The 12,240-nt window shown below is 38.0% G+C and overlaps 1 protein-coding gene across 1 annotated transcript in view; it reads left to right on the top strand.

The window, feature by feature from the left end:
* DNAH9 (dynein axonemal heavy chain 9) overlaps nt 1-12,240 on the top strand; it is a 378,462-nt gene that overhangs the window by 51,185 nt on the left and 315,037 nt on the right. Inside the window, exons 13-14 of the mRNA XM_010376130.2 lie at nt 3,234-3,489; nt 4,631-4,872. Of these exons, the coding sequence (XP_010374432.2) occupies nt 3,234-3,489; nt 4,631-4,872 (498 nt within the window). The remainder of the gene's footprint in view (nt 1-3,233; nt 3,490-4,630; nt 4,873-12,240) is intronic.

The raw sequence follows: 12,240 nt of genomic DNA, 5'->3' as shown, positions 1-12,240 counted from the left end.
CCTGGAAACATTTTTGTTTGTCAAACTAGGTGGAATTGCCAATGGCATTTAGTGGATAGATACCAGGGACGCTGCTAAACATCCTGCAATGCACAGGAAAGTGTACCACAACAGTCCAAAAATGTCAATAGTGCTGAGGTTGAGAAACTGTTTTAGATGATCAGAAGGGTGGAAGACTAGTGGGGACCACAGCAGCCACAGAAAGTTTAATGCTGGAGAAAAATGATAACTAAAGGTTAGTTTGTATCAAAAATAATATTACTCAGGTTGAAAAAAACGGTATTGGTCACACTAAGCTAACAGCAGTCACCTACATCTGCCTTGATGGCATGTGCTCCAGAAATGCACTATAGATTGAGCTGAAAACCAAGCTGATAGCATATTGGCATCTTTCAAGAAAATTGCAATTTAAGTGGAACATCGCTTCCTCCTCTGCAATCAAAGTCAACAAGGAATATGGAAGATTCATTTCTTCACTTTGGCAAGACATAAGTCTGTTTAACTTACTGAACCCCTTGGATCAATTTCATTGGCATTCACTGTGAGCAATATTGAATATTAAATGCCCAAAGAGATGAATATCTGGATTACCAAGTAGGCCCACAGTCTCCATGTTATAATATAGTAATTAAGCCCTTGAGATAAATCCTTGGTATAAGATATATTACTAAATCATAATTAAGTCCTTGGTATATAACCATACTTAGTCCTGCATTGAAGATGGACCAGCCTCTATGTACTCCAAGGACAAGGACCTTATCTGCCTTAATGTGTAACACATAGGGCGCACTTTATAGATGTTTGCAGGCCATAGAAGGGAAAGGAGGGAAACAAGAGGATAAAGGTGGGGGAAGAATAAATATTAATACCTAAACTATAATGTGAGTTGATAGAGGACAGCTACAAGCTTAACAAGTCAAAGAAGAACACAGTCACCCCTTGACATACAACTTCAAGCAATGTGGCCAAAGCCGGGCTATTAAGAATGAACAGTGACACACTTCTCAGTCTAGAGGGACATGATCAGAAATTTGCCCCTCTGGGGACAAGATAAGAATCGTATAGGTTAGCCGGCCGGGCGCGGTGGCTCAAGCCTGTAATCCCAGCACTTTGGGAGGCCAAGACGGGCGGATCACGAGGTCAGGAGATCGAGACCATCCTGGCTAACACGGTGAAACCCCGTCTCTACTAAAAAATACAGAAAAACTAGCCGGGCGAGGTGGCGGGCGCCTGTAGTCCCAGCTACTCGGGAGGCTGAGGCAGGAGAATGGCGTAAACCCGGGAGGTGGAGCTTGCAGTGAGCCAAGATCCGGTCACTGCACTCCAGCCTGGGTGACAGAGCGAGACTCCGTCTCAAAAAAAAAAAAAAAAAAAAAGAATCGTATAGGTTAATTTTTTCAAATTTATGTAAATCATTTAAATTATTTTAAATGTCTTATTGTTGGACATTTACATATTTTACTGTTTCATCAGTCTGTATTTCATGGATTCTAGGAGGCCTCTTTTTACATAATTATATCTCTGAAATTGGCATGTTTGTAGTTTAATAGACTGCATGTTTTTCTTTTTTGTTTTGTTGCATATAAAATAATAGTGAATCTTACAACTGGTGACATCTTAAATTGGATAAAGCATGGTATAAATAATGCTATAACAAATATCCCTAGTTTTTATTGTATGCATTCTTGATTATTTCTCTGGGATAAAAGTCCAGAAATGCAATTTCTGGGCTAAAGGGCATTCCCATTTTGAGACTTTTCATGCATACTATCAACTTGTTCTTTAGAAAGATGGAACTCAGTCATTTTCCCGCCAAAAAGATATTGTTCATTTCTTCAAATAGTTTCCAGACTGTTGAACGAAAAAAAAAAAAACCTCAATGTTGTTCAATTTGTGTTTATTTAATTACTAGTAAATTTGAATTTTTATCATGTGTTCATTACTCATGTATATTTATTCTTCTTTGAATTGCTTGTTCATGTCCTTTGCCCATTGGCTAGCAGAAGTGCCCTCTCTTCCTGTGAATTTGTTAGGATACTCAGGAAATATGTGACAGATACTAAAAAATCTGCTCCAAAAATTTTGCCAGTTTAAATGGCCAAATATGTTGGCCATTTTATGTTGATATTTTATGCCCAAAAATTTTTATGTTTTATTTTGTGGTTTTATGTTTGGAATGACTTTCTCTACTTTCCTATTATATTAATAGCCCCAGATCTTTTCTTTTAATTATTTTCTTTTCACTTTTTACAGTTAAAGTTTTAGTATCTGTCTTGAGCTTACTTCCAAGAAAACTAGAAGACTGAGCCCATTTCCCCAAAAAGTGGTTAGCATTTGTCTGAATGCTGACTAGGGTTTGCCTCTCGCAATAAAGAATTGGCCCAGAGCACTGGAAGGAGAGCTAGGAGCCAGGTGTCTTTATATGAGGGGGAGATAGGGAGAACCTGGGGCCATCTGTTTCATCACCTGTACCTATGCCCATCAGTCCTCATGGGTTCAGATAGGAACATCAATAAATAGGGAAGGATGAAGAAGAGGGTGCCTGGAAATGCTGTTCTTTCATTGGACTCTTTCTGCTTGGTTTCTCACTTCTTCAGTTGCTGCTAAATTTGGGACCCCACAGAAGTTCGGAGCAGCCTGGATGAGTTCCATTTCCTGAACCCCTAGCATGTTAAGACACAAGGAAATGCCAGCAGAGGGTTACGGAAGTTGTGGGGTATTCCAAATGATTACATTGAATAACTAAAGTTTTATTATGGGCACCTCCTCTCAATCCTGCCAGCGTCTCACTATGACTGTTTCATTTGGAGAGAATGCCAGAAGTCTGAACTTGAGGCTTCTCATGAATGTTGGTAGCCCAGGCCAGATGATTCACCACCACCCTTGATCGGGAACTGGCTGGGCCAGCATAAGCCCATCATTTCTGCAGCCACATTGCCCAAAGCACAGAAGGCAGAGCCCTCCCCTGCTATCGCTCTTGCCTCTGTTCTCAGGTTTTCCTCTTCTTTATGATCTACAGATTTAGGAGCCTTGTTTCTGTCAGAGACATCTTCCTTCTACCTGATACTTGATTTTCCTTTTCTGAGACTAGATTTAAGAAACTGATAGGAGCAGAACTTAAGAAGAGACCCAGAAGATCTTTGGGCCTCCTGGGATTGTCCAGTCCTTGACCAATGCTGCAGATTATTCATTGTCACTGAACGACAGACACTTGTATTGCTTCTTTTCTCCAGCTGCTTTCAGTGCTGAAAGAAATGAACTATCTTGAAGCCAGAGAGATGACACACATCCCTGAGACAGCAGCAGCCATATTCTCCTCCAGGGATTTCTATCGGCAGCTTGTGGCTAATTTGGAGTTGATGGCAAATTGGTACAATAAGGTTATGAAAACTCTGCTGGAGGTAGAATTTCCATTAGTGGAGGAAGAGCTGCAAAATATTGATCTCTGCCTCAGAGCAGCAGAGGAGACTTTGAACTGGAAAACAGAAGGTAACGGCACCATCTGAAGTCTGACAAAAACATGGAGATTCGAGGATCTAATAAAGTTCGTAGAACCTCCAGTTATTCCCTGGCAATCTTATTTGGGTTTGAAACATAAGTCTGTCTTCTCCTTTGACACATATCCAAGCAGAGAAGGCAAAAAGAGTTGGTATTCCTTTTCTTTCTTCTCTATGGATATAGTTGGTAAATTTAGAAAACCTTGCTGCCGTGCATGTTGGGAGGCTCAGAGGTTGCATAAGATCTCCTACAGTCTCTAGCATATATTGGGTTGCTCCACGAGTGAGAGCTCTTACTATATTATCTTTGTTATTTAATTTTCTTGACTAGATTGTAAACATCTTAAAGCAGTATGCATTGACTTCTCTGGTATCTCTCAATTCAGTATACTTTCATTGGCTGATTAGTACGTGCAGGATACTGTGTGACAAACTAGAGAGATTTGAGGTGTATGGGACACGGTCTCTACCCTCAAAAAGCTCACATTTAGTGGGGACAACAGACAGATATACAACCTAAGTTATACGGAGCCATATGATGACTTTCATGAAAAGCCATCATAGAGTTAAAGTGTGACCAATCACAGGAGAGGGATTCACAGGACAGAATCACAGGAGGGAATCACAGGGGAGGGAGATTAATTCGAACTAGGGTCCTCAGAAGGGTTAAAGTTTGGAAAAAAAAAAAAAAAGGATTACAGTTGATTCATGAAAATCTTAGAATGCCATATTAAACAAGTTAGAACTTTAGTTCATGTGCAAGAGGAAAAGACATTTTCAAAATTTAACATGATACAAGTGCTTAAAACATGAAAAGAAAGATTAACCCAAATAAGGTCATCAAGTCTCACTGGTATTTGGATATAAAATTGAATTCCCTAGCAGCTGTGCCAACTTTTGTGTGCTTGGTAAGTAAGCATTACCCCTTTCTCTTCCTCCATAATCAGCATCATGGTAACGGTTGTCTTTTTAATACAACTAGGAGGGAGAATATTCTGATGATAATGAAGTTACCTGTATAGAAAAGTCTTATAACACTCGCAAGTATTAAATCCCTACATTTCATAGCAACTAGCCCTTTAGCTGTGCCACTGCAGGCTGTTTCAATTAATTCTATTTCTTTTGAGGAGCAGGCATTTGTGATTATGTCACTCAAATCACCAGTAGTATTCATGATCTTGAACAAAGAATTCAGAAAACTAAAGACAATGTGGAAGAGATCCAAAACATCATGAAAACATGGGTGGCTCCAATATTTAAGAGAAAAGATGGAAAAAGAGAATCCCTTCTTTCTCTGGATGATCAGCATGATCGAATGGAAAAATACTACAATCTCATCAAGGAATCTGGCCTTAAGATCCACGCCCTTGTTCAGGTAATAACCCAGCCACTCAGGCGCACATACAGTAAGTTTAGGGAAAGCATCAAAAAGTGTTTGTGTGCAGTAAGTGATTTGGAAAATGAGGACAATCAATAAATGCAGTGTCTTCTGAAGTCAAGGATAGAAGTTTAAGCTGATAGCAAAAGACTAAAGCTAATAGATAAGGCAAATGAAAAGTTGCATTTTGGTATCGATGTGTTGAAATGATTACTATCTTCACGATGGCAACACTTAATAGTCACATGACTTCGGTCTTACACCTGCCCCTAAGGGAAGAGAAGAAGATGACAAGGGTGGAATCCTAAATTATCCACTGCACTAACCACCCCCATCCCAGCTTGCCCACACAACCTAGTGTGGTCCTCCAGCATCATCCTTATAACCCAGCTCCGTAGAACCTAAAGAAATGAAAGGCTACCACGGTGTCCCTAACTGTGTGTGATAAGAGGAAAAAATGCAGAGTGCTGCACTTCAGGCAGTAAAGCTCTGCCCTGCATTAGTGGTCACAGAAACTTGATGCCCCATCATCAAAGACCAAAGCTGCTTTGTGAACAATGGGGAAGGATTATAATATGGCCACCAGCTCCAGCCTTACACAAGTAGCCACAGGGCAGTGTCTGACAAGTTGACTTCTGTGGAAAGTCACAAGTGAATCACAGCTGTTGTCTGTGGATTATCTGTGGTTTGAAGCACAATAAAAATGTTGAGCCTTAAGCACTAATGATTGCTAGAATTAAGAGAAGATAATTACCCCAATTTTGTCTTTGAGAGATAAAGAGTCCCTCAATTTGATGAAATTTTTAACCCCTTCTGTCTCCACATCCAGTAAATCAGTAGCTATTGTAGAACCCAGGCATCCTACTTTTCATTCATCTTTCTTTCATCTGACTGTTCATTCATCCACCCATCCATCCATCCATCAACTGTATTTCCATAGCTGTCCTGGGCACTATATCAAATACCAAGAAAATGTAAGATATAGTCCCCTCTTTGAAGTAGAAGAAAATCATCAGGCAAAAACAAGAAACTACTTAAGATTTTAAAAGTCTCAAATCTGGCCGGGCGTGGTGGCTCATACCTGTAATCCCAGCACTTTGGGAGGCCTAGGCAGGCGGATCACAAGGTCAGGAGATAGAGACCATCCTGGCTAACATGGTGAAACCCTGTCTTTACCAAAAATACAAAAAATTAGCCGGGTGCGGTGGCGGGCGCCTGTAGTCCCAGCTACTCAGGAGGCTGAGGCAGGAGAATGGCGTGAACCCCGGGAGGCGGAGCTTGCAGTGAGCCAAGATCAAGCGACTGCACTCCAGCCTGGGCGACGAACGAGACTCCATCTCAAAAAAAAAAAAAAAGTTTAAAATGTATCTATCATCCATCTATCATTTATGTATCTATCTATTATTGATCTATCACCTATCTATATGATGACAAATGCTCAAATCCATGCTCTTGAAAGTCAGAATGAGAAAAAATTTAGACAATTAAATTGCCAAATCAGTGAGACAAGCACAGTGACCTAGAGAAAAACACATATTGTAACATTTTGATTATCCAGGGGTCAACCAGAAAATAACCAAAAATGGCCACAAGCCGAAATACTTACCACAAAAGTCTCTAAAATTTCAGACACTTTAATAATAATTCTTATTATAACACAATAATAGTAGTTGATATTTATCTAGTATCTACCATACACTACCGCACAGTGCCAGGCACTGTCCTGAGCACTGTCCATTTCATTTAATTCTCATGAAAATCAGATACTTTCATTATTATTTTATTGATGAGAAAGCGAAGGCACAAAGAGGTTAAATTAATTGTCTATAGCTGCCCAGCTAACAGGAGGCAGAACTGTCTGACTGCAGCTCTGCATTTATCCGATATATTACACAACCTCCAGGGTAGTCATAAACGTCCCTGAGGTCAAATACAAAGCTTAGTAATTAGGCCTTAAATAATGTTTGCCTTTTGATAATTTAAATATTTTTAGACAAAAACCACTGAACAGAAACTCCACGAACAGAAGAAATTTTTATCTTTTTCTGCTAATTGGTACATAGGCACCCATCACCCAAGCAGTGTACACTGTACCCAGTGTGTAGTCTTCACCCTCACCCCCTCCCACCCTTTCCCCTGAGTCCCCACAGTCCATTGTATCATTCTTATGCCTTTGCCTCCTCATAGGCAGTTCTCACTCCCACTTTTGAGTGAGAACATACAATGTTTGGTTTTCCATTCCTGAGTTACTTCACTTAGAATAATGGTCTCCAATTCCATCCAGGTTGCTGCAAATGCCATTATTTCATTCCTTTTCATGGCTGAGTAGCATTCCATGGTGTGTGCATGCGTATAGATAGATAGATAGATAGATAGATAGATAGATAGATAGATAGATAGAAGATAAAAATTGAGAAGAGAAATACAATAATTTCTTCTGTTCGTGGAGTTTCTGTTCAGTGGTTTTTGTCTAAAAATATTTAAATTATCAAACGTTATTTAACATATATACACACACCATACACACACACACACACACACACACACACATGCGCCATGGAATGCTACTCAGTCATGAAAAGGAATGAAATAATAGCATTTGCAGCAACCTCGATGGAAGTGGAGACTATTATTCTAAGTGAAGTAACTCAAGAATGGAAAACCAAACCTTGTATGTTCTCACTCATAAGTGGGAGCTAAACTATGAGGAGGCAAAGGCATAAGAATGATTCAATGGACTTTGGGGACTCGGGGGAAAGGGTGGGAGGTGTGTGTGTGTGTGTATATATATATATATACACAAGTGTGTGTGTGTATATATATATATATATACACACACACACACACACGTATATATCAGAATTTCTTTATCCACTCGTTGATTGATGGGCATTTGGGCTGGTTCCATATTTTTGCAATTGCAAATTGTAATGCTATAAACATGCCTGTGCCATCTCTTTCATATAATGACTTCTTTTCCTTTGGGTCGATACCCAGTAGTGGGATTGCTGGGTCAAATGGTAGCTCTACTTTTAGTTCTTTCATGAGTCTCCACACTGTTTTTCATAGTGGTTGTGCTAGTTTACATTCCCATCAGCAGTGTAAAAGTGTTCCCTTTTCATCACACCCACACCAACATCTATTTTTTTTTTATTTGTTTGATTATGGCCATTCTTGCAGGAGTCAGGTGGTGTCGCATTGTGGTTTTGATTTGCATTTCCCTGATCATAAGTGATGCTGAGGATTTTTTCATGTGTTTGTTGGCCATTTGTTTATTGTCTTTTGAGAGTTGTCTATTCACATCTTTAGCCCACTTTTTGATGGGATTGTTTGTTCTGTTCTTGCTGATTTGCTATAACTTGATTTTTAAAACAGCATACCCAGTAACTGTCTATGTCACTAATTCTTCTTCTATGATATCATGTGTAATGTTTAATTGTGTGGATGCACCAGGATTTGACTAACTCATCCCACTGTTGGATATTCGGGCACAGCTGATTATTCATTTATTAAAGTTGTAGTATAATATACATGCAGCACAATGGACAGACAAAAAGTATACATAGAGCTTGGTGAGTTTCACAAATGTATACGCTCAGGTAACTACCACAATACAGAACACTTGCCGTCACCCTAGAAAGTTCACCTGTCCCTCTTTCCAGGCAATACATCTCCGTTCTCCTGCCAGCCTCAATCACTGATCAGCTTTTTGTCAATATAGAGCAGATTTGTCTTTTCCTATAAATGGAATTACGTAGCATGTTCTCTTTTGTGTCTGCCCTTTTTAAATCTTAGCCTAGTGTTATTGAGATTTATCCATATTGTTGCATTTATTTCGAGTCTAATTCTTTTTATTGCTAGAATTCCATTGTATGAATATAACAGAATTTGTTCATCCAGTCCCCTAATGATGGTTTTTGAGTTATTTTTGGTTTCTGACTATTATAAATAAAGCTTGTATGTGCAGTCTGACATAAGTTATTCCATGGACATACTTTTTCATTTCTCTTGAGAACTGCAGGTTCATCAGTAGGCATATGTTCAATGTTTGTAAGTAATAGCCCAGCAGTTTTCAAAAGTGATTGTGTAATTTATACTCCCAGTGGCAATGTAATAAAGTTCAGTTGCTCTACCTCTTCACCAAATTGTGGGTTTGTGCTGTGGGTCTTTTAAATTTTTACCATTTTAGTCAGTGTGTGCTGGTATCTCACTGAAATTTTAATTTGTCTTTCTCTGAAGATTTATACTTCTGAATATTTTCTCATATGCTGATTGACCAATTATATGAATTATTCTATAAAGTGTCTAAGTCTTTTTCTCATTTTAAATGGATTGTTTGTAGTTCTAGGAATCCTTTATAGCTTCTGGTTACACATCTTTTGACAGATACATGTATTGTGAATATCTTCTCCAAATTGGTGGTTTACCTATTTTCTTATTGATATCTTTTGATGAGAAACAGTTTTAAATTTTCATGTGATTTAAATGCGATTTCCCTTTTTTCCTCTTGTGGTTGGTACTTTTGAGTCCTAAGGAAACTAACAATCCCAAAGATTGCAAAGACGTTCTTTTGTTTTTTCTTTCAGAAGCTTTACAGTTTTCACTTTTTTATTCAGGAGTATCACCTGTCTTGAATTAATTTTTGTTTAGGAGGTTGTAGGAGTTGAACTCATTATTTTCCATATTAACATCTGCTTGCTCCCATACCGTTAAAAATAACTTTCCCTTTGAATTTTTTGGCATCTTTGTTGAAAATTGATTAATTGTATAAAATAGTAATATAAAATATATATGTTAGAAAATACCAATGCCACTTGTTCTTGATTATTGATCAAGAGAAAATTGATTATTAATAAGTCTGAAATCAGGTACTATATGTCCTGCAACTTAGTTTTTCCTTTTCAACATCATTTTGACTAGTATAAATTCTTTACATATTCACATAAATTTTAGATTCAGCCTGCCATTTTCTAGGGGGGAAAAAGCTAGATGTGATTTTGATTGAGATTACATTAAATCTGTAGATTAATTTGAGGAGAATGAAGATTTTTAACAATATTGAATATAGCAATTCATGAACACAGCATATCTCTTCACTTAGTTAAGTCTCTAATTTTTCTCTGCAATGCTTTGTAGTTTTTAGTGTAGAAGTCTCACATATTTTCCATTAAATCTAGCACTAAGTTTTTTGTGTTTGCAGTTCTACAATAAATGGAATTGTTTTATTAATTTTATTTTCCAATTACTATCAGGTAGTGTATAAAAGTGTCATTGAGTTTTACGTTTTGATATTATATTCTGTGATCTTTCTGAAATTATTAGATGTAGTAATTGCCTTGTAAATTTAGGATGATGATCTATATAAATAAGTCATTTGCAAATAGAGACAGTATTACCTCTTTATTTCCAATTTTTTATGTCTTTGTTTTTCTGTTTGGCCTTAGTGCTCTGGCTAGAACCTTCAGTATAACGTTGAAGTGGTGAGAGTAGAAATGCTCGCCTCATTTCCAATTATGTGGAGACACATTTGGTAATTCACCATTAAAATTTTAGCTGTAGGGTTTTGTGGATGTTCCTTATCAGACACAGGAAGACCCCTTTTATTCCCACTTGGCTAAAAGAGTTTCATCATGATTACACGTTGAATTTTATCACATGATTTCTCTGCATCTCCTGAGGTGGTTATATAATTTTTGCTCCTTTTCTCTGTTAATGGGCACATTGTTTTTTTTTTTTTTTTTCTAGTGTTGACCCCAACTTTGCATTTCTGAAATAAATGCACTCGGTCGTGTCATATTAATCTTTTTATGTATTATAGAATTTGATTTGATAATTTTAAAAGATTTTTGTTCATGTGTTTAAGAATGACATTTATCTTCCACTTTTATTTTCTTTTGATGTTTTTGTTTTGGTGTTAAGATTATGCTAACCTTATAAAATGAGTTGGGAAGCATCTCCTCTTTTATTTTCTGGAAAAGTTTGTGGAAGGTTGGTCTTAACTCAACCTTAAATGTGTGATAGAAGTCACCGGGGAATACTTCTGGACATGGATGTTTCTTTTGGGGAAAGTGTTTAATAATTATTTCTTTGGTAGATGAAAGACTATTTACATTTTTTGCCTCATACCTTTATTAGTTTTTGCAAGTTGTTTTTTTCAACAAACGTTTTCATTTTATCTAAGTTATAAAGGTTACTGGCAAAAAAAAAATTGTTCATAATTATTTTTTGTTATCATTATGTGTTGGCAGAAGAGCTGAGGCAGGGCTTGCTTGTCTGTAAAAGAGTCTTGGAATGCGTCCTGGTTCCAGGGTCTAAAACCCCTTGTGGCCTATGGAACATCAAGCTCTGTGCCAAAGGGTGGAAGGCTGCCTTGCCACACTACAATCTAAGCTCAGGTGTAAAACCCCTTGTGGCTTGGAGAGAACCCAGGGCTCAGGGCATAAAACCCCTTGTAGCCTCTGGAATGTGTCCAGACTCACTGGCCCGTTGCTCCCTGCTCTCGCAAGATCATAAATTGATTGTGTCTTGAATTAGAAGAACCTGTTCTCCCTTATCTCAAGTAGTGGAGCATATGCTAAACCATCACAGCTACACTTGATGCACCACTACCTTTCTATCCTCACGTCCTCACCTGTCCACCCCAACATCCACACGTCCTCACCACCTGCTGCTTTGTTTGATTACCAATAAATAGTGTGGGCTCCCAGAGCTCGGGGCCTTCGCAGATTCCAAACTGACGTTGGCCCCTTGGACCCACGCTTTGTACTCTTAACTTGTCTTGTCTCATTCCTTTGACTCCGCTGGACTTCGTAGGCACCATGACCTGGTGTTTGGTCTGATCACCCCAACATTATGTGTCTGTGGGAGCTGTAGTGCTGCATCCTTTTTCATTCCTAATATTGGCAATTTGTGACTTGTTTTTCTTGGTCAGTTTTGCTAGAGTTTTTTTCTTTTTCTTTTATAAATCTTTTCAAAGAACCAAATTTTGACTTTGCTAATTTTCTCTATTCATTTATTTTCTAATTTTTTAATTTCTGCTTTTTATTATTTCATTCAAGTTGTTTTAGGGCTAGTTGCTTATGTGTTTTTAGCCCCTTAAGGCCTAAACTTAGGGTCTTGATTTTAAGCCTTTCTTTCACATATGGGCATCTGATGATACTGGTTACCCTTTTAGGAGTGCTTTAATTCCATTCCACAAACTTGATCTACCTCATTTGTATTATTATTCTGTTTTAAATGTTTCTTTTTTCTTTTTTTTTTCTTTTTTTTTTTTTTTTTTTTTTGGAGACAGAGTCTTGCTCTGTCCCCTAGGCTGGAGTGCGGTGGTGCTGTCTCAGCTCACTGCAAACTCTGTCTCCCAGGTTC

The sequence above is a fragment of the Rhinopithecus roxellana genome, chromosome 19 (genome assembly GCF_007565055.1).
Source record: "Rhinopithecus roxellana isolate Shanxi Qingling chromosome 19, ASM756505v1, whole genome shotgun sequence".
Lineage (NCBI taxonomy): Eukaryota > Metazoa > Chordata > Mammalia > Primates > Cercopithecidae > Rhinopithecus > Rhinopithecus roxellana.
This window is presented reverse-complemented; position numbering and strand designations above follow the sequence as displayed.